Source organism: Cheilinus undulatus, linkage group 23 (genome assembly GCF_018320785.1).
Source record: "Cheilinus undulatus linkage group 23, ASM1832078v1, whole genome shotgun sequence".
NCBI lineage: Eukaryota > Metazoa > Chordata > Actinopteri > Labriformes > Labridae > Cheilinus > Cheilinus undulatus.
The window spans coordinates 11,524,305-11,549,051 of NC_054887.1; the positions used below are offsets into that span (position 1 = coordinate 11,524,305).

Here is a 24,747-nt window from a genome sequence, read left to right on the forward strand (position 1 = left end):
GCCTAGGCCCCCTCACATTTCCCAATCCCTGGATGCATTCAGTGGGCCTAAAGCAGGTGGTGAGGGGTTGGTCTTGAGTTTTTTTGCCTCCCTGGATGTGGGGTGGGGGTTGTTGGCGGCGCACATGCAGGCAGTCTGAAAGCCCTGACTTGTTAACGTGCAATCAAACTGAAAATCCAGACGTGTTGCGGTCGATACGCGCGTCACGCTCCCAGTCTGAAACTGGCTTTACGTTCCTGTTAGACACGTGCGTGTGAATGAGGCTAGAAATTTCATACACATATTATGATCATGAATTAGACTTTTTAGATAAAAACAAACACCACTGCTATGATTAAAACAGTCACTTATTTTGAAATACCAGATTTAGTCAGTGTTTCCACTGCACTACAGCCTATATTTGTAGAAAAAACTTCATCACCTTAAACTTCAAGTGTCTAATAACATGCATATGTACAATGTACAATATGTTCACATAAAATAGAATTAAATCTATCTTTATTTTCCTCTTATAAAAATATGTATTGAAGGTTAGAGTCAATAGGATTATTACACAGGGAAAATATGTAGGCTGCAGCTTCCATTTTAACCATCCTTACCTTGGTCAATATCACTAGTTTCCCTTGACAGGCACATGAGCACATATTTCAGTTTAATACAACATAAAATGTGAGAATTAACTTCATTTGCAATGACAGTGAAAAATTACGCTTCCCCCCTGCACCACCTATTTTTTAAATTCTAAAAAGTTTCAATTAGTCCATGTAGACAAGTCTTGTAAAATGGCAGCTACACACAATTAAGTCAAATGACTATCACCAAAGATAAATTGCCCACCTAAAGCCTTTACAATGTAGTATGCAGTTAAATGACAGTGGTTTTATTTGTCCATCTTAAATGAATAGCCAACAGTTGCTTTCCAACAGTGATAATGATTATAGGACCACTTGAATAAATGCAGAAAATTTGTGGGAATTATTTTGTACGCAAGATAGGGAGACCTGAGATGTATGGCCTCTGACATCAGAGGGCAAGTGGATTTATAAGTCTCAAGTTTCATGTATGAAATCTCCTTATAGCATACAGGCACATACTGGTCTCCAGGACTTTGTATGGCCACTCATTATGTTGGCCTGGGAGGAATTTTTCCAGGGCAGAAATTTTCAACAAATCACATGAGCACATGGACAGTAATGCTTACTTTACAGCTGTCACATTGCTTTCATCATATTTTTCTGGGAAGGTAAAAAATTCTAAGTCTTCTCTGTGTGGTAGAAAACATCTCTTCTTTTCTTAAACACTGAGGGACAGGGTTCAGAGAGATAGGTTATGTACCGGCAGCACTGCTGTAAATGTCATTAACAGAAATGTATGCAAGCATTATAGGCAAAAAGAATGCTTGAAATCAAAAAATGGATGAAATACATCCTAGTTGAAGTGCCTAAAACTTAAAATTAAAGACCTCTCATAGGTAAAAATAAGACTTTTTAAGACCACAGGTACTCTGTTAAGAAAATCAAAACCTGTCAGCAACCAGTCATGCACAAGAGATAAAATGTGAACCATTTTGCTCAACATATTTGAAACTACTGTGCTTTTAAAGCGTACATGATGCAGTGTAATTGCAAGCTTATTATGGAGGAATCAGCTTCAAAAACACTGGTAAAAATAGTCTAGATATCAAAACATCTTTGAATGTGAGAAACATGTAGCTGACTGTAGCTCTTCTTATATTAAACAAAGATGAGATAGTTGTGCTGTTAAAAATTTATTGAGACAAAGTTAACATCTTTCAATGTACAGTACATATGCGTGTAATCAGCTGACATATATACAGAAATATTTATCATACGCTATTAGAAAATGGGGACATTCCTGTTCTTGTCCATGTTTGTTCAGCAGGGAGTTCAGTACACTTAACTAAATGTGCAGAACAGACACATTTACTTTGGGGCAGTTTTATCAAAATAAAAGTCCTACATCCTGTAACCCTGAGGTTTACTATCACATTAATCAGACAGGTGGTGTTGAACAGAAATAGACTGCTGCCCGTACAGTCAGTTGGCAGTTTACTGATAATACGGCCGATAGCGGCCTTGATCTGGGTGATGTGGTCCGGGCATCTGACCCTGGGGAGGGGGACCCTGCATTCGTGGAGGAGGGGGCCCTCTTGGAGCTGGCCACATCCCAGGACTGAGCCCTCCTGGCTGGCTGAACGGGGGGCTGAGGGTGCCCTGGTCTTCAGGGAACTGTTGCATGGAGCTGGGGTTGTAGTGATGGGGAGGCGGGGCGTTCACAGGAGGGCCACTGTGTTGTGGTGGAGGTCCTGGGGGTGGGTGGTTCAAATAAGGGGGCAGCTGGCCCATGATATGCCCTGGTGGAGGGGTGATAGGTGGGGGAGCAGTGGACATAGGTGGAGGTGGGGCCTGGTTGTACACCATGTGTGGCGTCCCGGAGCCCTGGGGAGGATGCTGCATGGGGTGGCTGATAGGCGGAGGAGGTGGAGGTGGGGGGCCAAAGTGCTGCTGCGGTGGCGCCATCATGTGGTGAGAGTGGCTCACTACAGGTGGCTGGCCAGGGTAGTCCCCAGGGTGGTGGTGGGGGGGCTGACCAGGGCCACCAGAGTGAGGCTCCCGAGAGGAGGAGTCATCTTGGATGGGCACAGTGATGAGATTACTGTGTTTACGTGTTGTTACCGTGGCGATGCGGAACGTCTCAGGACCAAGACCCGAAGATGGTGGCGGGGCGTCATGAGCAGAAGGAGGGGGCGGCTGGCTGTAGGGGTCGTGGCCGCCGTGTTGGAGCGGGTTGGGGAGGTGGACGTGGTTCTTGGGGAGGTGAGGAGGAGGCACACGGAAGCGGTCGGGGATGTCAGATGAAGGGGGCATGTGGACCTGGTCCTGGCGACTTCCAGACTTGGCGGCCCTCAGGTGACGGTGGTTGACATGAGCTTGCAGGTCACGCTGGGACAGGTAGGTGCGTTTACATCCCGGAACAATGCTGCACATGTAGAGGGAGCCACGCTGGCACTGCTCGATGCGCTGCACGGGGTCTGTGCAATTATACAAGGTGAGACTGGAGAGAAAAGGACAAAGGTTTAGTAATAAAACATCTGCTGAGTCACATTAGACAGTATTATACACCTCTTTAAACAAAATACTGCTGCATAAGGCTCATTAAATAATAATAATTAAAAAAAAAAAAAAACAGTATTGACCACATATAATTACACACTTGAGCTCAAACCCAATACATCCCTTGCCCCAATCAGTTAGCCCTTCCCCTTTGTTTTCACACTGAGGGGTAGCGTGTCAAAAATCTTGTTGGAATGGAGGGGATGGGTGAAATTTCAAGGGTGCCCATTATAGAAACTGTCATCATGACTGTTTATGAAATAGTGTGTAATATTTACATGCACTCATTCACAACTCACTTTGCATGTCACTTTCACTGTGCTGCTATTTCCTTATGAATTAAGTCTTGTTATGCTTGGTTGGGTATGAAAGAGGCACACAGCCTCCAACCATGTAAAATGTAAATCTTGTGGCTTGTAAAATGATTGTCAGAGAAAGGGTTACCCTACTACATCCCCATCTTATAGACAATTCATATGTTGAATCTAATGATAAAACTATAATGGTATTAAAGCGTTTAAAAAGACCACAAAATACTGAAAATCTTACCCCGGGCACATCTTATCTCCTTTCTTCTCATGGAGTAAAGCACAGTCGTAGCAAAAAACATGTTTGCAGGGGATCTGAGTGAGTACAAGAAAGTGTTAATAAACATTTACCTTCATCACTGAATGGAAAAAAAAAAGTCAGCTTAGTTAAAACATACCATACGTCCATAGAGCTGGATTGGTAGGCCGCATTTATCACAGAAGTGAATGGGTATTTCATCCCTTTCTCCAATCAAATTTAACTGTTGGGAAAAAAAAATCATCACAGATGACTACATTTGAAACAACACATTTAAAAATCAATATGAAAAGGCTGTACACTATAGTCATGTTGTGTAGTACATTCATCTTCTGCCACTAACATACCTTGTAGTCCCAAAACAGCTGCTGGGGGAATCTCCTCTGACTTGCAAACACATCTCCTGCTTTGGCACCACAATCAAACCGCTCCTCTTGTTTGAAGACAAAATTATCTGCAAACACATGAAACTAATAATGATGCAATGTAGAATCAGTGAGACAGGTATTAAACAAACTATTATTAAGTAGCAGAGAAAAGTTAACTATAGCCAAAGAAATGACCAATGTCCTTGGTGTGGCAAAGTGTCTAATTTGCAGAAATTCTTACATATTTCCAGATTATACACAACTAACTACATTTGTCTGATTTCCACCCCTACCCACAATACGGCCTAAAATGATACCAAGGTACCTTTTTTATTTATTTAACACTGTTCAATTTTACCACACTTGAAACAACAACAGAGGAGACTGCTGGTAATTTGTTGAGTCAGTGGCCCTCTCTGGTGGTGGAAAGGTAAACTGCGTGGTTTTACTGCCCAGTAAAACACCTGTACAAACCTCTTACATCTCATCTTAATACCAAGGGCATAACATTGTAAAAAAAAAAGGGATCCTCCTTTTGTACCCTCGCAGCAAATATTTAGGAAACTTTTCCACAACATTTTAAAGTATGAAGAAAAAGAAGACATATGCATAGGCAAGGAATACACAGCCTTTAACAAGCAGGATCCTTTGGACTTTTACTGATGGAGGATGAGGGGCTCCTCTATCAAAAGAGGGTTTTGTGCCTTGCTCAAGGGTGCCTTGGCAATGATTGGGAAGTTACCTGGCAACTTCATGTATGTGTAAGTAGGGCTGGAACAACCAATTGATGTATGATTAATACATCTACTGGCTGATCATATATTTAATCAAATTAGGGCTGGACACCAGTATAATGATTATAAGTAGACTCTTCTAATGGATTCTTTTACATTTGTATGCAGGAAGGGTGAATTCAATAACAAGTTTAATTTAGCACACTTTATTTTGAGAAAGACATGAGACTGAGTCTCACAAACTTTTACAAGTAATAAATAATGCCATGACAGGCCTTCAGCTCAAAAAAAAAAAAAAAAAAAAAAATCAACCACTGCCAGATGACATATTCAGATTTGTCCATCTCCTCCTCAAAGTAGATTAGTCAGTCTCCATCTCAAACTACCATCTCTTAACACTGCAAACTCTCATTGGCTGTGTTCACACTTTCCACTCTTTAGGTGCTTCTCCTGCCTCCTCTGATTTAAAAACGCACATACACAGAGGAATTATTTTAGGGCGGGGAGCATTCTGTCCACTGTGAGAGAGGATTTAGGAGATAATGAGAGAAGCAAAACTCCAGAGAGAAATTTAAAGTAGTTTTTACTCATTTTGGTAGTAGCTTTCTTCTTACATCTGTTAAACGTAGATTTGTTTGTAAACTCTCTACTCAAAAGAAAACAAAATGAAGGGTACACTTTAGGAATGCTTTATGACATCCCGAGCAACATTTGATATCGATCACTGTGATCTGAGGTTTTTGGGTAGCTGCTTGGGCAAGGAAACCCATTTTATGAAGCTTCCCTTTGCAGAATTCATGAACTTATGTTGTTAAAAGAAGTTGTCTGAGATCTCTGCCCTGAGCAAAAGCAACTTTTAAGCACTTTGGAACTCCTTAACCCTGATTTAAAACCTTATTGCTAAGCTACTATGAACTTCTACTTATTTGACACTTAAAACTGAGCAGAGATTAAATTGTAGGGTATAAATCTAACAAATGGACTCTCAGGCAAGTTCTGTGAAGCGTGATGCACTCCAGGCTGAGCTTACCGTCGTCTCCAGGCTCATTTTTACATGGCCTGCTGCTTGGTCTCTGGGTGCGCGGTGGAGGTTTGCTCCTTAGTGGCTGCTTTGAAATGAGTTTGATGGGGATTCTTCTCCTGACATCTGGGCCTCCCAAACTCCCAGAGCCATCACTGCCTTGAAGATCATTGTCTGCAGGGAGAAAAAGGCCATCATAAGAAAAAAAGTGTTTTTAAATCTTACAGATTTCCATTCGCCAGAATAGTGTAATCTCATCACCTAAGAATGAGTAGTTGATCACATAATAATTATACATTTTTGGGCACAAATGGCCTAGTGGTCTAGTGGCACCCTATTTACCCAGGCGGCCCAGGTTCAAGTCTGACCTGTGGCTCTTTCACCGCAACACACTGAACTCCTTTGAATCTGCTTTAACATGGCCAGCAATGTTTCTGTGTGCTGCATGTTTGTGGGATTGCAATCTCGGCTCTGACTGAAAGGACAGGTGATGATAACATATGACTCAGCTGTGAGACCCATCAATATGTTGCAAGTCAGCCCTCAATTCTGCTGGGCTTTCTTCATGCTTCATTCTACTCTTGTAGGTGTTGTTAGCCTTGATGGAAGCTTGAACTATTGCTCCATAAATGCCATCAACTTGTGGAAGTCTTCTTCTGCAGGGCTGGCAAACTTGCTTGTGATGATGTGAATGTGAGATGAACTGTTGTCTGTTTCCATTGATTTCTCCTTGGGCTTTAAGCAGATCTGTTTAAGCATCATCCTAGTATTTCTATAATATGCTAGTTTAATACAAAGTATCTGTTTTTCCATTTTACTGTTGCTACAGTACTTTCATAGATCCCTTTCCCTGCTCATGGCTGACATTGTACATTTATACTGATCAAATTAAGCTATTACAGCCTAAAACATGTGTGTAGATTTGTGAGTAGCAAAATGTAACTCATATTGAGTTCAACTCGAATTGGTCTTTATTTTGTTGCACATAACCCAAAAAAAAGTTGATAAATTACACTAAAAGCAGACTCTTCACAGTGACTGCATCAACCAGTCTACATTTAGAGAGAGAGAAAAACACATTTAGTTTTTTAACAAGAGTAGAACGAAGCTGAAACTGATCTAGTCCTGCCGCTTCCTCACAATTTCAAATCACATTATAAAGTAAGAATCTTCCTCAGCACCTTGCAGTATTAGCAAGGTGCTGCTGTTGTACATCACCAAAGTAGAAATACATAAATACTACCTGAAACTAGTGTCCTGATTCGGATCAAGTGTATCGGATTGGAGCAGATAAAAGCATTTATTTTATTGATCAGAGCTCAGCTGATCATTTACGTCAGCTGTCATAAACAGAGCACAATTTGCAGCAAGCCATAAACGTGCAAGACAACAGTAGTAGCACCATTAGCAGTCCTGTGGCTAAAATGAAAGCGGTATGGAAATGCAAACGGGTGAAACGGGTGTGTTATACTGCCAATTTGATAAGACATCTTTGAATTAAACATGCAACAGAATCTGGCAACTTCAGCTACAGTAACAGAGGGGGCTGCTACACTGAAGCAACAAACTCTTGACTTTAAGAGGAAAGGTAAATACCATTGAAGCGTGATGAGGCAAAAAAAGATTACAGAAAAGGTGATCATGATGCTGGTTTCCCTAAACATGAATCTTTGTATCATTTTATGGTAATAGTGGGTAAAGAAAGCACCAGTTTCACTTCAGAAAAGTCATTGTGGTGATAAGAGTGCCTTGTATTTGATATTCAGATTTTAATGCAATGTTGGTTAGTGTTTTCATTTACACCTCAGATTACACTGCTACATTTAACAGGGACTGTTGTTTTGAATCTGCAGGTTTCACTTTTTTTTTATCTTGTGCCTATTCAAGTCAAACTGTTTACTAGGGCTATAGTCAACCATAGAAAAACTTGGTGGACTAAAATTGCACCAGATCATCAATTGGTCATTGGTCCTCGGAACCCCCCCCCCACCCCCCCCCACCCAAAAAACCTTCATGTTATTTCTACATCAAACTTATCAGTGACAATGTAGTCAGTGCATTTAGGTGGTAATTAAAAATTCAAAATGAACCCAAAATGAACTTAAAAATCATACGATTTTTGCAGTATAACCACCTTATTTTGTAATTAAATAATAATCCTTTCAACAAAATGTTGCCACAACGCTGAATTTTTCGACATGTTGTCAATTAACAGGGAAACAGAGCATAAACATGCTTCACAGTCTTTGGTGGGAGGGTCCTAATGACGTCGTTTTGACTTTCTGGGTATTTAACCTGTAATTAATTACCCTGAAAGACACGAGTAAATTATATTTGAATAGTTATATTCTTTTTTTTTTTGTAAATTATATTTTGTAACACTTGATAACTGAGAAAATAACAACACATGACGTCTCCCTTCTCACCCCTGCAAAAAAAATGGATTCTTCCAATTAAAGTAGCACGAGCGATTGTTAGACCAATTGGATTTTGGTAGGACATGAGGTCATCGACCAATCCACTTGAGGCTGTCAGCCCTACTGTTTACACCTCTTTAAAGTGGGGCTGGGATATTTTTAATTCTTTTTTGTTTTTTGAGTTCTGAAACAAGCAGCAGCTGCAGACTTAAAAATTACCCTCGAGAAAAAACGATGAAGAAAGACCAGCCCGATCGGTTTCTCTTCCATTATTGTCAGGAAGCTTGCCCCTTCTTGATTTTGATTGGCAACTTTACTTTATTTACTCTATTCTAATAAGCAAAAACAACTGAAACTCTAATCTAGGCCAATATGAGGATCGCAGACACTCAATATTTAAAAATCGGATGAGAATCAGAGGGAAAAAATACCTATCGCGACAGCCCTACTTTCAGGTGAATTGATTTTTAATCCAGAGTTACAAATATTCAGTGTATCTATTTACCTTTAAATGTATTAAAATCAACACTGATTGAGCAAAATTACTTAATCTGTTAAAGAATATATTTTATTGGGGATTTAATATAACACTTGATTAATTTCTAATGCAGATGCAATGTGACAGTGTGGAAAACAGTGACCCGTGTCTATCCCAATGTTGAAATCTGTTTAGCTTGCATATCTTTAAAAATGTTAATAAAAATTGGATCTCAAAAAAGAAAAGAAAAAAAAGAAAACTGTTTAGCTAATCTAATATCGATGTTCATGTAAGGTAACCCCCAATAGCTATTTTTTGTGCAACCGTTAAGGGAGAATGACAAATGCGATGTTATCAACGTCCACTAACGTTTGTAATTTTATTTGTTAGTTTGTTAAATGCCTCTTAAATGAACCCATCTGTAATTGCAATAGATGTTTCCTTGCAGAGCTAAAAGGTTAACCGGTCGGACAAAGACTAGAGTTTTATCACATATTCGATAGATGTCAAGCTATCATTGCTAGTGTGGTTAGCATAATGCTAAACCTGGTCAGGTATGATTCGCGCCGCAACTACCGTAAACACAAGCTTATAAACTATTTTACCTACAAGCAGAATATAATCTTACGTTGATCGTGTAATGATGGAATTATATGTGCTTGACTGTAGCAACACAATAAACCATCTATTATCGTTCAGAACTTAATGCTAACTTTCAGCGAACACAAGTGCCATAGCGTTACTCTAAAGCCTGTTTTCGGCTAGCATTAGCCTGGACCATGCTAGCTTTAAGGCTACTTTGGGTAATAACAGGGTGTCTCAGAAAACCCTTCTCATCTGAAATACGTCAAGGCCATCTGAACAGCTATTACAGCAAGAACTGTGGCATCGTAATGTCCAACATAAACATTTAAGGCGTTAATACCGTCGGCCGGACTAAGCATTTTGCTTACCGCTTTGGTCCATGATCCAACGAGTGAACGCAATGCATTGTGGGGTAGAGAGAGAGAAGAAGAGGGGAGGTGAAGGGAGAAGAGATGAAAGAAGGGAAGGAAATTAGATGAAGAGAAGAGTTAAGATAAGGGTAGAAGAAGCGAAAATAAGCTAAAAGACGTAAAAAATATAAATGGCTTAATGAAAAAATAAAGTTTATTTTAGTTGCTCATATTCCTTGTTACTACCCAATTTCCAAAAAGTTGGGCCGCGTTGTGTTCTGTAAACAAAAACAGAACCCAATCTTCTCAATCCATATTTTATTCATGTTAGAACATAAAGCACATATCAGATGTTGACCTGAGAAATTGTACTATTTCATGAAAAAAACATATTAGCTTGTTTTGAATGTGATAGCAGCAAAACATATATATAAAAAAAATTTGGGATAGGGCAACAAAAGTCTGGGAAAGTAAATGGCACTTCTGGAAAATAGCTGGAGGAGCATTTTGCAACTAATCACATTAATTGGCAACTGGTCTGTAAGGTCACTGAGTATAAAAGGAACATTTTAGAAAAGTAGATCTGTCCCTCAAAAGTAAAGATAAGCACAGGTTCACCAACCAACAAAAAACTGCATCTAATATTTTTGCAACAATTTCTGAAAAATGTCATCAAAAGATTCAGAGAATCTGAAGAATTCTCTGTGTGCAAGGAACACGAATGCAGGTCAATTTTGGATGCTTGCAATCCCCTGCATTAAGAAAAGGGTTAATTCTGTACTGGAAATGCAAGTTAAGGCTGTATAATGCAAAGAAGAAGCCGTATGTGACCATGATCTAGAAACACAAACCCACTGTGGGTCAAAGCGCATTTAAAATACACTGAGGCAAAATAGAAAACTGTTCTATGGTCAAATTAAACTTTCAGTTCTGTTTGGAAACTGCAACCTAAGATGAGAGGGACCATCCAGCTTGTGATCAGTGCACAGTTTAAAACCATCTCTGATGATATGGGGTTGCATTTGTGCCTATGGCGTGGGCAGCTTACACATCTGGAAAGGCACTATCAATGCTGAAAAGTATAGAAGTTTTAGAGGAACATATTCTCCCACCAGACAAGAATGAGACAAACTTTCTCCACCAAAACTCAAGCAACTGGTCTCCTCACTTCCCGGATATTTACATACTGTTGTTAAAAGAAGAGGGGATGCAACACAATGGTAAACATGACCCTGTCCCTACTTTTATAAGGATGTGTTACTGCAGAAAATTATTTAATATTTTTGATGAAATGGTAACATGTCTCAGTTTCAACATTTGATATGTTCTTATGTTCTATTGTGAACAGAATACGCCATATTCACATTTAGAAATCACTGCATTCTGCTTTTATTTACATTTTAAACAGCGCCCCAACTTTTCTGGAATTGGAGTTGTATAATGGTCACGCTGGGTTGCAGGTAAATGTCTAAATTGATACACTGCGGTAATGTTATCAATAAAGAAGTGAAACCCTCAGAATTTACCATGAGTTTGATCAAAATCATGGAGATAACCGTGTCGCATCATACAGTACTCCTCTATGCTTTGCTTGAAGTCAATGCACGTGCCCAATGTAGCTCCGGTGCGCGCTCTCGTAGCATGTCGCCATTTTGATTCGAAAAATATGACTGAGTTTTTCCTGCTTTGCTTGCTAAACTTAGCCTCGCGTTTGAATTATTCCGCTCGTGAGTACGAAACATAAACTCATTGTTGAAACAACAGTTTTTCCTGTTTGCGTCAAGTAGCCGTTAACGTTGGGAAAGCGCCCATTTGCTAGACTTTAAAGCCAGATTTGACTAACGTTAGCCAAGTTGAGCTAGCTAACTGTAGCCTGAGCTGTCGCAGACTGACCCTTCTTCAAAACAAATCACTCACAGGCTAATGTATGTTAGCTTACACGGCTAGCTGAGAGTTAGCTGGAAAGCTAGTGACTTAGTAGCAGGCTGCCTGACGAAAAACTCCACCAACAGTCTCATACAGACGGAAGGAATAGCAGCGGACTTGCAATCAAAGGTAAGTTTTTGGACGAAAATATCCCCGTGAGTTTGGGGGGCTAGCTAACGTCAACTCTGCTGCTGCATGGACAAAGTTGAACCTAAGTTTAGAGCTATTTAAGTTTAGCCTTGGACACGTTAACTGTTGGTTGCTAATTAGCTTACGTGCTAAACAGCAAAGGAGGAACTAACGTAAACGGTAGCCAAATGTTTGCTAACTTGACAACTTTGTGGTTCAAACGTATCAATTTAAATTGTCATAAAGCTGATGTTTGCTAATCGGCTAAGTTTGCCGAAAGGTTCAGTTGAGCTGTTTGAGCACTTGAAGCTAGTTAACGTAACGTAGTTATTAACTTGTGTTTTACCTGGTTACCATCGCAATCAGCCTTCATTACTTTTGTCCCATTGATACTTCATTCAAAATAATTTATAGATTCTATACTCAGGTTATTTATATCCGAAACTAAAGAGCTAGTCAACCAAAGAAGTGTTTCTCAGTGCAGCCATTCGGAGTTTCTGAGGCCAGCAGCGACCAAGTCTTGCTGAGTTGCTGAAATCAACGTTAAACACTGTCGAGATTAATAAATATATGCTTTCAAAGTTCTATCTATCTATCTATCTATCTGTATATTAGGAGCATATGTTAAATCGTCGTATTAAATAACTGTGGAGTCTGCCATCACAGTCGAGCAGATGTCTTCATTTTTTGTGTCTTGTATTATTTGGTAGTGGTGCCTCTACTGGAGTTGAAGTAAACAGAAATCTGAGCTCCAGCCACAAGTCAGTTGATGTGCACTTCATGCCAAGGCTACAGCAGCTCATTTTACATTTCTTAAGCTACACACAAGTGCGTGTCTTTCATTGTTATATCGTCTTAACAAATGTGCACCCCTTATGTGGTAGATTTTTTACATGGAAGGAGGGCTGGTATCAGTATATACTGTATTTTTCATTCTACAATTAAAACGTGTTAGTAGTGAACACACTTCTAATATTAAGCCATTAAAGTCTGAACTAAAGGTCTATTTTGTTGATAAAGTTGATCAGTTTTACTGTAATTGAAAAATACAAGAAACACATTGCACCTTTGCAGATGTAATTGAAAGCGATTTTGTGCTCAGAAAACCAAGGAACATACACTTACATTCACAAATATCCACTGTACCTTTGAATGCAACTATGAGAAAAGTTTGAAGAAAATAATACTGGTCATTGTTTAGTCTATTTTTTCTTGTTTAAAATGGCAATTAAAAAACATTCCTTTCAATACATTTTATATACTATTTGCAATATGAGTGAAATTAATTGCAGTTAAAGGTTTTTGCAAAATCTTTCAGCCCTAATATCAGTATCATTCCCTCATTCTTTATTGATCAATACACATTTTTAAAATGTAAATACTGTAAAATTATCTACCCCATAAAAAAAACACTCTGCATAGGTACATAATTTCTTGTCTTGTTTATTACAGCACGATTCATATTCCTTACCTATGAGCTGTAGCATTATGTAGACTTAAACATATGAATATATTTATAGTTTAGACAAACTATGATCTGTTTTCATGGTTAAATGTGAGAGGAAATGTCGGTGTACTCGGAGTCTTATACTAAAAGAAGGGATTTAAATAAACCTTGGTATCAGCATTGTCTATAATGTGATGTTAAACATCTGTATCAGTGTCTGCCCCAACTGTCATGATGGGCCTAGCTCTACACCTGGGCAGTCACTGTGCCACTTTAATCCGATTCAGCCACACATTTTGAGTCACACGACTCACTTGGAAGTTGTGCTGACTTATGATGTATCGTGTGTTGTTTGTCATACTGTGCACAGGTAACCCTGCATAGCAGATGGATACGCCAATTTCCGTGTATCTCACTGGTGAATCCATTTTGCAAAGCTCCTGTCTGAACCGTTTGGGCCCGGTTAGAAAGTGACAGGACCAACCAGCGACGAGGGGCAGTACTTTCTAGCACAGCAGAGTCGTGACTTACGCAAGCAGCAACAAGAGACAGATGCAATTATGGTGGAAGACATTAGCGTGGACGCTGCTGAAGTGCAGTTTTATCAGAACTTGACGAAATTCCTCTGTTAACGGAGGATCAAAGAACAGCATTGAGTTGTTTTATTTTCAAGAAGTTCTGTACTGACATGTCTACAGTCGCCATGGTTCGCATTATGCAGTTTCCTATGGGGTTTAGTCCTCGGTATGGGTGCAGCTTGATAGCGGCCACGTCACATGTTTTGTTGCTCTGACTGGCCTGTGAATATGTGACAGAACGTTAATCCAATCACCCTCTGATGTTTTTTTTTAAAGGCTCTGCCCTTTCCCAAACGCTGTGTATAAGTGGTTTTCCAGGTGGATGTGTGAAGCAAATCCATCTGGCATGTCAAGTTAGTGTACAGGAGGATATGACGGCCAACCATGGCCTGACTACAGTTCAACCTGCTGCTCCTGACCGGTCGGATGGATTTCTGAGTCCAGACATCCCCACAGTGAGAGCAGAACCATGAGCTCAGTCCTCAACTTTGTGGTATTTTTTCATTTGTAAACTGTCAGACAGCATCTTACAGCATCATGGCAATAGCAAGGAATGACTTTCTAATACCCCCACACCCCTGCTTTAGTAGAAGATATAAATGTGCAGTAAATATTCCTGACATGGATGGTGATGCTGTTTGTGTGTGTAGGATGGGGGGGTTTAAATTGGATACGACTTCAACATCAGTGTGAGGAAACTGCAGATTTTTGTCGCTGTTTACTTTAAATAGCGCGTGATGATCGTATGAGCTAGTATGAGCTAACATTCCACCACAACTGGCATAGAGTCAGCTTGAAATCACACAGTGTATGCCCAATTAAATATATATCACTTTAAAGGTACAAATCATAGAATTTTCAAACTAAAATGTCTGACTAAACCTATCTGTGCACTTAAATTACCTAAAATTTTTCCAACAGCTTTCAAGGCCAGAGAAATTCCAGGTTTTCTAAAGTTGTAACTTCAGTGTCTTGTCACGGTGGCTATCCAACATGAAAGCAAGCTATGTTTATTGTTATTGTGCTAACACCAGATAATAGGTCAGCGATTGCCATGTATGGAAGTGGAAACAGCTCCTGTTATGTTGCTGTAACTCACTCAAGTTTTATACTTATGATGGACCACGATTATTCTCTGCCATCAGCTACAGGTTCTGTCGTCCAAGCTCCCTCTGCTTGTTTCGACTACGGTCCATTAGGAGACCATATTCATCTGGGTCTGTTGGGGCAGAATAGTAGGGAATCACTCCGGTGATTCACGGCTACCCTTGACATTCTCTTTTTGTAATTTTGAGAGCCCTGTGGTTGTGGAATTGACATACTGTGTGTTTAATAGTGTAATATTTCATGTTTAATGCTTTACTTAGAGAGCAGAGTTATGCAGACATTGTATGTAAACATAGCTGGCCAATAAAGCTTATTATTTTTTCCGTAAAACAACTAAGTACCAAAACATTAATGACATTAATGACAGAGCTGTTTACTTATTTGGCAGCTCCAGCATATAGCTAAAGGTGCATTGAAGCAGCAACAGGCTGAGTGTAATTGTAGATTTGTTTGTTCTCAGTTCACTCTCAGAGATTGTTAGATCTTTCTGTGCACGTATCCTGCTAATTATCTTAAACAGCATTGTAAAATTTTTCTCTCCAGCAGTTGTGTCTACATTTTGATTTAGTGGGAGAGCTTGCATAAAAGTTTAGGTGAGGTTTCCCTTTTGCTTGATTAATTTACAGACTATTGTCAGCGCATGGCATCAACATATATGCCCTTTACATGTGCTATTGTTCCTCTTTTCATACTCTGTGTGCCAGTAGACTGTTTTTGTTGAGGTTGCCTCTGGTGGGTTCTATTTTGGATGTAAAGTCAAGCATTTGCTTCCCTGCTCTGTGTCCACAGGGAGCATTCAGCGGGGTTATTATTGCACTTGTGTACTCTGTAAATGTATGCCAGATGGACACTGCTGCTTGCTGCTGCATGTGCAGGGACGGGTCCTCCTCAGGAAAAAAAAAAAAAGAAACTAGAAAAGGAGGAAGCACTTTAATTTCCTCCTTCAGTTTTACTTCCACCATCAACAGTTGATAGCATGTTGCTAAGAGAGACACATTAGCAGCGACAAACCTAGCAGATGTAAATGTGTTTTGTCACACAAAACGTTGTCCAGATTAACTGCCACAGTAACCATACGAGGCAACACGAACTAAGCAAAGCTGTGTAGTTGCAATAGCATCATATACTAAATCATTTAAGATGCACTCCTTATGTACCACCCTCTGGTTAAGGTTATTTAAAAACCTGTCACACGATGTCAATGAGACATGAGAAGTAGATGTTGACTAAACTTTGTTAATTATGTTTTAAGTATAGAGTGGGGGGTTGGCTTTCTGTGTATATCTCAGCATTAAACCCGGCTGAAAACTGGCCTTAATCTTGATTGACTTGGCCAAATCTTGGCCTAACATGTATTAAAGCTAAATGATACTGTACCATATACTGCATAATAATGTGAGGCTAAATGTTTCATTTGCAATGGTCCTATGCAATTTATTTAAATGTCTTTTCATGACACTAAATTAATTCCTAAAATAGTAATGTAAAAACCAGGGAGATGTAATTTCCTAGTCGGTTTGTTGTTATGAAAGGTTTGCCCTTACAGCCATTTTGGTTGCTTGCGAATATTCTCACTGGGATGACCTAAAATTACTGATGCATGCATAATTCACATTTTTGGACTAAACTATTGGGTTTTATTCTAGGGTATGTGAGTGGTTTTTATATAAAATTAGGGGTGCACCGATTGCAATTTTCTGGCTGATCACTGATCTTTAAAAAGCCTCACCTGCCGATTCCGATTTTGGCCTTTAGTCTTTCATTTTTCACATTTTAGTAGGTAGAGGCATATAAAACCAAACTTATCCACCGATCTTATTTACAAGGATCGGCCGATTGCTGATCTCCTAAAATTAAGGAAATCGGCGCCAATACCGATTTTGGCCGATCGATTGGTGCACCCCTATATAAAATGTCATGTTCTGCCTACAGAACTTTTCACAGTCTTTTGAAACTGATACCACTCTTAGGCCATGTTCACATTGCAGGCCTTATTGCTCAATTCAGATTTTTTCTCTGATTTTTTTTGTTTTGGCTGTTCACACTGCAGTCAAATCCCAATAGATCAGATAGGTATCTGATTTAGAACCGCATACAAAAGTGGCCTGAATCTGATTGGAAAAGGTCAGATTCAATGTGACTAGTGCTGCTCACACTGTCAGAAAAACATCAGATGTGAGTCATATGAGCAAAAAAAAATAAGATTCAGGTCACTTTTAACTGCAGTGTGAACATAGTTTTAGTTACTCTTTACTCTTTTAGATCCTGGTCAATGTATGGATATCAGATCATTGGCTGATAGAAGCCTAGAACAGTTGTATAAGTAATTGCTAAGGATGGGCATCCTTTCTAGTCTCACTATTCGATTTAATCTCAATGTATCACGATTGGTTGTATGTTTAATTTTCTATATAACTGCACATTAGATATGAGAAAATTAATGCCAATACTGATGTTGATATTTGAAATGAAAATTAAACCATTGGCTTAAGCAATCCATGACTTCTTTTGGTCTAACACTCCCATAATGACAACATGTTTTCTTGTGTTTGACCATAAAACATAGAAGAGTTTGTCCAGCATGTGACCTCTACTGCCCAGCAAAAAAAAAAAAAAATCTCTGTTGAATGAGCAGTTAGGCATGCCAGATGCCGGCATCAAAATAATAAACATTGGACACTGATATCTTTTTATGCCACATTATTTGCTGATGCTTGATGTTTGTCAACATGACTGATACTGGCTGATAGGCCTGGGCAATATGGCCTAAAAATCTAATCCCCGATTTTCTTTAAAAAATTCTATTTACGGTTTTGAACGATTTTTTCTTATCCTTGTTTAAAAAACACACACAAATGACCAAAAAAAGAAAAAACATGTTTTTCTTTTAATTTCTGAATTAAATGTAACAAATACCAACTGAATTTTTACTGCAAGGAGAGTGTACATCAACACAGAAAGGCTGCAGTTATTTGCAGAAACCTGTGATGGCATACAGAATTCATGTCTGAACGTAACATAAAGAAATGTTTGGTTTTTTTAATCTCTGTATGTTCAATATTGTGATACTGCTCCTATAGGTTTAGGTTTCACCTCTGTAATGCTGAGATGAGTCAAGCTTTAATCAGCTACTCCTTAATTCCCATTGGGGGCGTTCCCAATAAAAGCCCTTAATAAATATCAATTGTCGGAAGTAGCGTTTTTATCATTGTTCAACTAAGTTTCTGCAGTGGTACTGGCGACTTTCTGCAAGTGCAGCATGACTGCTGCATCTCTTCATACATCTCCGTCTCATTTAACGCCACAGCTCGCTTCTAGGACTGAGCATGGACTTCTTAAGCGAGTCAGGAGTTTAAACACATTTCAAACTGTTGTTTAAGGGGAAGCACTGCAGCGCTGAGCTAAAAACAAACCGAGGTGACCCAACTTGTGTTAAAACCCCATATAGACCGACAGATACACTCTGCAAAGCGAACACAGTCCTTAATTATTACAGACATTAAACTAAGAGAGGAAAAACACAGGTTTAACCTGTTAACTGTATTACAGTTTAAATACAGCTGCACGAGTGAGTGACATTCAGTTAGTTACGTGGCTGCTTTTACTGCTAGAGCAAAACTTACTGCTGACTGGACTCAAAATAAGCCGTCTCCTATCACTTTACTAGCTAGTGGTTGCTTCTTGCGTGGGCTCTACGGCTGAACGCACCCATTTAAAAACTGGTTACGCGGCGATGCAGAAGACCATTCCATGACAGAATTTTTACAATTGACAGTATTGATACTGGTTTATTGCCCAGTGCCCACCGCTAGATTTCAGTGCTATTGACTGCTTTAAGTGTGTGTTTGATGGACGCAGTGGATTTGTCAATTCTGTGGTGAGACACACTTTCGCCTCTCAGCTGCATGTCTTTGATTGAGATGTTGACACATGTTAGCTGTGCTGCTTCCTTTAGTTGCCATAGCTTTTAAACAAATATTGCAGCGTGCTGTTGTGTGTTCATGGTCCGAAGCTGCAAACCTGAACCAGGTACAAACAGCTGACAAAAATATACAGTTCTTATGGGATCAAACTCAGGATTTGCGACCATAGCCATGCTGTTGTGTGTGCGACTCTGTGATGAAGGAGGGGAGGGGTGTAAACTACAGGAGCCCCAGTCTAAGAAATCCTTGTTGATATGGATCAAAGAATCAAATAACAATTGAGTACATGAAGTAATTTCCATGAGAAAAGAATCCCTTCATTATTTACATGTTTTGCAGCTTCACATGTCCTTAATAAGAAAAAGTGACTACTTTCCTGTGTTTTTCATGTCTGATCGTGTTCATATAGGAAAGAGATAATGTGACACATTTGCACGGGTTCCTTTTGAGATGAGCTTTTAAAAGTTTGGATGAATGAAGGGGAGGGACTATGCTAGTCTGACTTCTGTGGGGAGGAAACACTGATGTTCCAATTTTGTCTGTCATTAAACTAAAACCTACACTATGCGTGGGACTATTAGAGATACTAACAACATATCAGTCCTCCCTGACATCATAATCATCAGCTGTCACTTTAAGCACCAAGGCCACAACATCATGACTAACATGGAGCCTGAGAACGTGGCACAACCAGATTTGTTTTTAATGTGTTTGCAATGCTGGGTCTTACTGGAATGATGGTACCAGTGACTTTTTAACATAGTATTTACACTGAGTTATACATTAACAACATAGTACCATAGTTACTGACAACAGGTAGATCCATGCTATCAAGCAGGTGGTTACATTCCTGCCGGTGTACATTTTTCTGGAGATACTAGATTGAAGGACTGTGATTGAAAACAAAGTTTGCTTTGTTTATAACAACAAACATGTTTGAATTTAATGCACTACCTGTGCAAATATATATATGACCAACCTCAAGGACAACGCAACTCTAAAAAAAAACATATATTCCAAGGAAATAAAATCATGTTCAGCTGATGTGTCAGCAGATTTTAATTTCTTTCTTCTAAAAGTTCATTGATAATCTCTGTCTCATGTCGTTGCAGGTTATGGTGAGCCTCTCAGCGTCTCATCTCCTAAAGAGGCCTGCGTTTTAAGAGGAGACCCATGCTGATAAATGCCAGGCCTCACCACACTCTCTGTCGTCTGCACAAACACAAATGCCTGCCTGCCCGTGGGGGAGGTCTGATTAAAGATATCCACATTTCATCCACTGGTATGTGAGAGCACTTTGCTGTATGGCATGTTTGTCTTTTTTCATATTTATCTAGTACATGACTACTTCTATTTGGACAGTAATAACCCAACCGTTGTCCTTTATTTATTTTCTGTAGTACAGGGGTCATTAACTCCATTTACTGGACATTGAAATGAACTAAACTAAAATAAATATTTTGGTCGAATTAACATATTCTTGTAAAAATGTTATTTCTTTAAAAATGAATGGAAATTTAAGCTTTTTACAGTGTGGCAATATACCTGTCACCTCTTATATACTACTTATCACCTATACTGAAGCCAGCCACAAGGGGGCAATTGAGATACTTTAGCTATATTTCTGGAGCCCTCTTTATGTCTATGGGTGCACTCACTAGGCCATCCGTACTGTGCCTGGGCCCGTTTCAGCCTAAAGTCCAGTATGCTTGGCCAGTGTGAGTGCAATCGTTACGTGCTTTCTGCAATGGTTAATACACCATTATGTAGAAGCTCTTTAACCGAAATGATATTTTTGATGCTAAAATATAATTATTATTGTTATCCCTGAAGTTTCAAATTTACCAATTTACAAAAAAGCTGAAAAAACAATAAAGCACATTAATATTTCTTGATTAATCTGTCAAATTATAGTTATTTACTTGCATTGCTGAACAGAAAAATGAGTGAGCTGGCTCAAATTTGGGTATAAAAAGGTAAATTCAGTTTGAAATTCCTCATTCCTGTTCAAAATGGTAAAACGTGGAGAGCTCACTGAAAATGAAAGAGTCCGCATTAAAGCACTTCATGATGCTGGATAGTCTCTGAGACAAATAGTGAAAGACATAAAGTGTTCTCACAGTGTGGTCAGGTATGTTATGGAGTCAATTGCTGAGACCGATACTTACAAAATGCGCCAAGGAAGAGGCAGGAAACAAAAGTTAACTGAAGCAGATGTCAGACACCTCAAGATTTTTAAGTACTAGAGACAGAGGGAAGACCACTGCTGATCTTCAGGCAGAGATGAATGCTTCTAGATCAGAGTCTGAGAAAGTCTCCAGAATGACCATAAGCAGACAACTGATGGAACAAGGCTTAAAGGGAAGAATAGCTGCTAAGAAGCCATTATTAAGGCCTGCAAACATCCAGAAACACCTCAGATTTGCCAGGGAGCACAAACACTGGACTGTTGATGACTGGAAGAAGGTACTCTGGACGGACGAGTCCAAGTTTGAACTCTTCAGTCAGCATTGTCGTGTTTATATCCGCAGAAAAGCTGGAGAACGTTTTGATGACAGATGCATTGCACCCACAGTGAAACACGGTGGAGATTCCATTATTAGATTCCAACAAGACAATGACCCCAAGTATACTTCAAAGCTGTGCAGAGACTATGTGACCAAGAAAAAGGAATCTGGAGTACTGGAACTGATGGACTGGCCAAGTCAAAGTCCGGAATTGAATCCAATAAAACTAATTTGGGATTTAGTAGATTCAAAGATTGATCGCACACAAGTTTCATCTAAAGCAAGTCTGTGGGAACAGCTAGAAACTATTTGAAACTCAATAACAAAAGAGACTGTGGAAAAGTGCATAAAAACAATGCCAGCAAGAATGCCAGCTGTTATCAAGGCCAAAGGAGGCCTTACAAAATATGAAGTTTTTGGTTATTATGTGTGAAAAAGGACTATTTAGTTGTTTCAGTTTGTTGTTGCCAAATAAATAACAATAACATTTTTAGTTTTAAACAAGTTTTTGAAAGATTTCTAAAATATTTATGTTTTCTTGTTTTTATGACAGGTGGTCTAATAAATTTGTTGAGCACTGTATATTTTGTCTCTTTGATCTTCAACAAGTTACAAGGACTTTATAAGAGCAAAAGAATTTAACTTCACACAGCTTTACTATGACCTCGTTCTAATGGATCCCAGTCCAGTCCACATTTCTGACCAGTTTCGCGCCAAGTCAGGCTTTAACCACTGTGAGAGGATTTTTGGTTTGTAAAATAAAGCTTCTTCCCTTAATTGAGTCACAACCAGCAGCTCACAGGATAACAAACACCTTTCATCCTCTGTGCGTAAAGGAGAGTGCCAATTATGCGGACATGTGTGTGCCGGTTATTCTCACGGCTGATTTAACCTCTCTTATTATAAAATTATAATGCCAAACTGTCATCCACTGAATGAACTTACCTCTAATTCTATTTCTTGTCACCAAGAAGTGAAAGTGGGATCTTGATCGCTGCCGTTTGGACGGAACATTGTTTTTTAATCCTGAGGCGCATTCACCTCCAGCTCTCATCAGGTGGTTAAAATTGCTCTTGTCACCGTTAAAAAAATGTTATCTGAATATTTAATCCATTCTCTGGACACAGGCTGTCCTTTGACATGAGAGCTTGTTTGGTGCAGCACTGACAGGCATCCAAACGCAGAGAAAAGGCTCAGTTCATGGTGCATAAAAGAATTCCATGGGGATTCAGATAGTATATTGACACGCAGAAGAGCGGCTGTAGGGGCTCATACGAGTTAAAAAGTCCGGGTTTCATTCATCAGAAGTGCTTGGAACTCTGATCAGGCTCAAGATTATATGCTGTGAGCGATAATTCTCCGCTATGAACTGCTTTCTCTCTCTCTCCCTCCTCACTGTACCCTGTATAGCTAGTTAACGTAGCTACAGATCCCAGGTCAGCTGAAATAACTCCGGTGTCAGACCAGATATCGTATAAATCTGTTGCTATTTTACAGCCTAAAAAACAACACTTATATGTACTGAGTCATCAACACGTATAAGTTCATCAGCGGTGGATGCTTCGTGTGATGACGTCGGCGCTTGACGTATCCGTGCCCAGGCCTGGATGCGTTGAGCAGTGTGAGTGCGGGCCAAAGGGGGGACAGGGGAGGGGGTCAAATGGGCTTCAGCACGGTTAGAATACGGCACGATACGGATGGCCTGTGAGTGCGCCCTATGACTGCGACTGATGATAAGTTGTGTTTTGATTGGTGAAATACACATGCAGGAAAATTGCAACTTCAAAGAGCCTTAAAAATGAAGCTTGAACCAAAACAGGAATGATAAGTATTTTTTTTTAATCATGCAAAATTACACAAATACAATAATTATCTGATTCTTGTTTGAAAAGTAGCTAAGTTGAAGGTTTTATTTAAATGTAAGAAAAAAAAGTTAAACAATAGCATGTCATATTTTTTCCTTCTCAGATTTTCAGAATAAAATTATCCTCCAAGGGCCCAATGGGGAGCCATGGGCAGTCTGTTGTGTCCCCCCAGCTTATGGTGATTTGACATCAGTGCAGTTTTTGCTACACTGAGCATGTATGCTGTTTGACATGGGGGTCATAGCTGTTACTGTAGAGCATGCACAGAACACCAAGGCCAGTTTTGGTCCTATTAAGGCATTTAAATGCAAGGGTTGATCAATCTCTAGCAGCATTATCCAAATGTCTTAGCTTGACTCTGGAAAATTTGATTTGCTACAATTTCAGCGAGACACATTTGTTAATATGTATTATGAAAGTCAAGTTTAAAGACTTTTGTTATTTTCAGATGCATTTTTGGATACAGTGTATTTCTTTTTCAGTTTGTTGCAATCATTCACAGTATAAGGATAAATGGTCTTTAACTCCATGAAACAAATTATAATGAAGCTGATTCTGTGGTACAGTAAAATAGAAAACCACACTGAATAATTTTAAAAAACAGGGAAGGAAATATTTAAAAAGCCTTTATTATAATAGCCAACTAATTTAAAAAGCCGCCATGTTTCAGCCATGTAGGTCTCAGGGCCTACAGTAGTCCAGCGCAAGAGTGAGAAAGGAAAAAGCAGAGAAAGGAGCCACAGCTACTGGTCTGAGAAGTCAGTCAAGCATTCAAATGACTTGGATGGATGCGAAAAACTCAAAAACATCAACCAGTTCTGATAAAAAATAATCTAAAATGTTCCAGAGTCCATGTGCAAACATGTTAAATAAAACAAAAGATCATGTTTCTTTATTTATTTTCATGCCTTTAGTTGAACAAAACTATAATTTGAGTTTTTATAACTGCATGTCATTATAATTAAATTTAGCAGAGGAGATTTTTTGCTGTACTGAGGTGGAGTGCTTCCTGGGTTTTACTCCTGGCACCCCAGGGCTGACCTCTCTGTAACCTCATTGTCTTCATTGTCCCTGCTGCCCAAGTCAGAGCCACAGTTAATCACCTTCATACTTTAGTCCCTGTTATTAAACTGGCCTCCATCAGTCCCGGTCCTGTAGTCTTCACTCAGAGGCTGCAGGGTAAAATTACTGTTGTCTGCTCCCCCGCTTCTTTGTGTAGGTGCATCTCAAAAAATTAGAATATCATGTAATAGTTCATTTTTTCCTGTCGTTTACCTCAGAAAGTTTAAATGTCTGTATATTCAAGCTTTATCTCATACAAAGTGAACATTTCAAGACTTTTTTTGTCTTGATGATTACGGCTTACAGCTTGTGAAAACCAAAGATCTGCTACTTCAAAACATTTGATTATTATAGAAAAGTCCAATTTGCAGAGATTTCCGAGCCTTCATTCTCTTACTCTGGTTCAGTACACACAACTGCAATCATGGGGAAGATTGCTGACCTGACAAATGTCCAGAAGACACTCACTGACACCCTTCACAAAGAGAGCAGGCCACAGAACGTCACTGCTAAAGGTTGGCTGTTCTCAGAGGCTGTATCAGAACATAT

General features: G+C 39.4%; 2 protein-coding genes across 3 annotated transcripts in view; one reads left to right on the plus strand and one right to left on the minus strand.

Moving 5' to 3' along the window:
- Positions 1-1,758: 1,758 nt before the first annotated feature.
- On the minus strand, positions 1,759-9,746 carry cbll1 (Cbl proto-oncogene-like 1, E3 ubiquitin protein ligase). Of its 2 annotated transcripts, none has more exons than XM_041780454.1 (6): positions 9,673-9,746; positions 5,834-5,998; positions 4,049-4,155; positions 3,841-3,924; positions 3,684-3,757; positions 1,759-3,075 (listed from the first exon to the last, which is right to left on the minus strand). In XM_041780454.1, exons 1-6 carry the CDS (start codon positions 9,683-9,685, stop codon positions 2,070-2,072), a joined length of 1,449 nt encoding a protein of 482 aa, XP_041636388.1. In that variant the 5' UTR covers positions 9,686-9,746; the 3' UTR covers positions 1,759-2,069. The 2 variants fall into 2 exon arrangements, with proteins under 2 accessions (XP_041636388.1, XP_041636386.1); XM_041780452.1 differs by lacking the exon at positions 9,673-9,746 and adding an exon at positions 6,193-6,432.
- A 1,543-nt stretch (positions 9,747-11,289) lies between these two features.
- ppp6r2a (protein phosphatase 6, regulatory subunit 2a) overlaps positions 11,290-24,747 on the plus strand; it is a 30,387-nt gene continuing 16,929 nt past the window's right edge. Inside the window, exons 1-2 of the mRNA XM_041780451.1 lie at positions 11,290-11,709; positions 19,877-20,046. The gene's annotated coding sequence lies outside the window, so the exon portion shown is untranslated. The remainder of the gene's footprint in view (positions 11,710-19,876; positions 20,047-24,747) is intronic.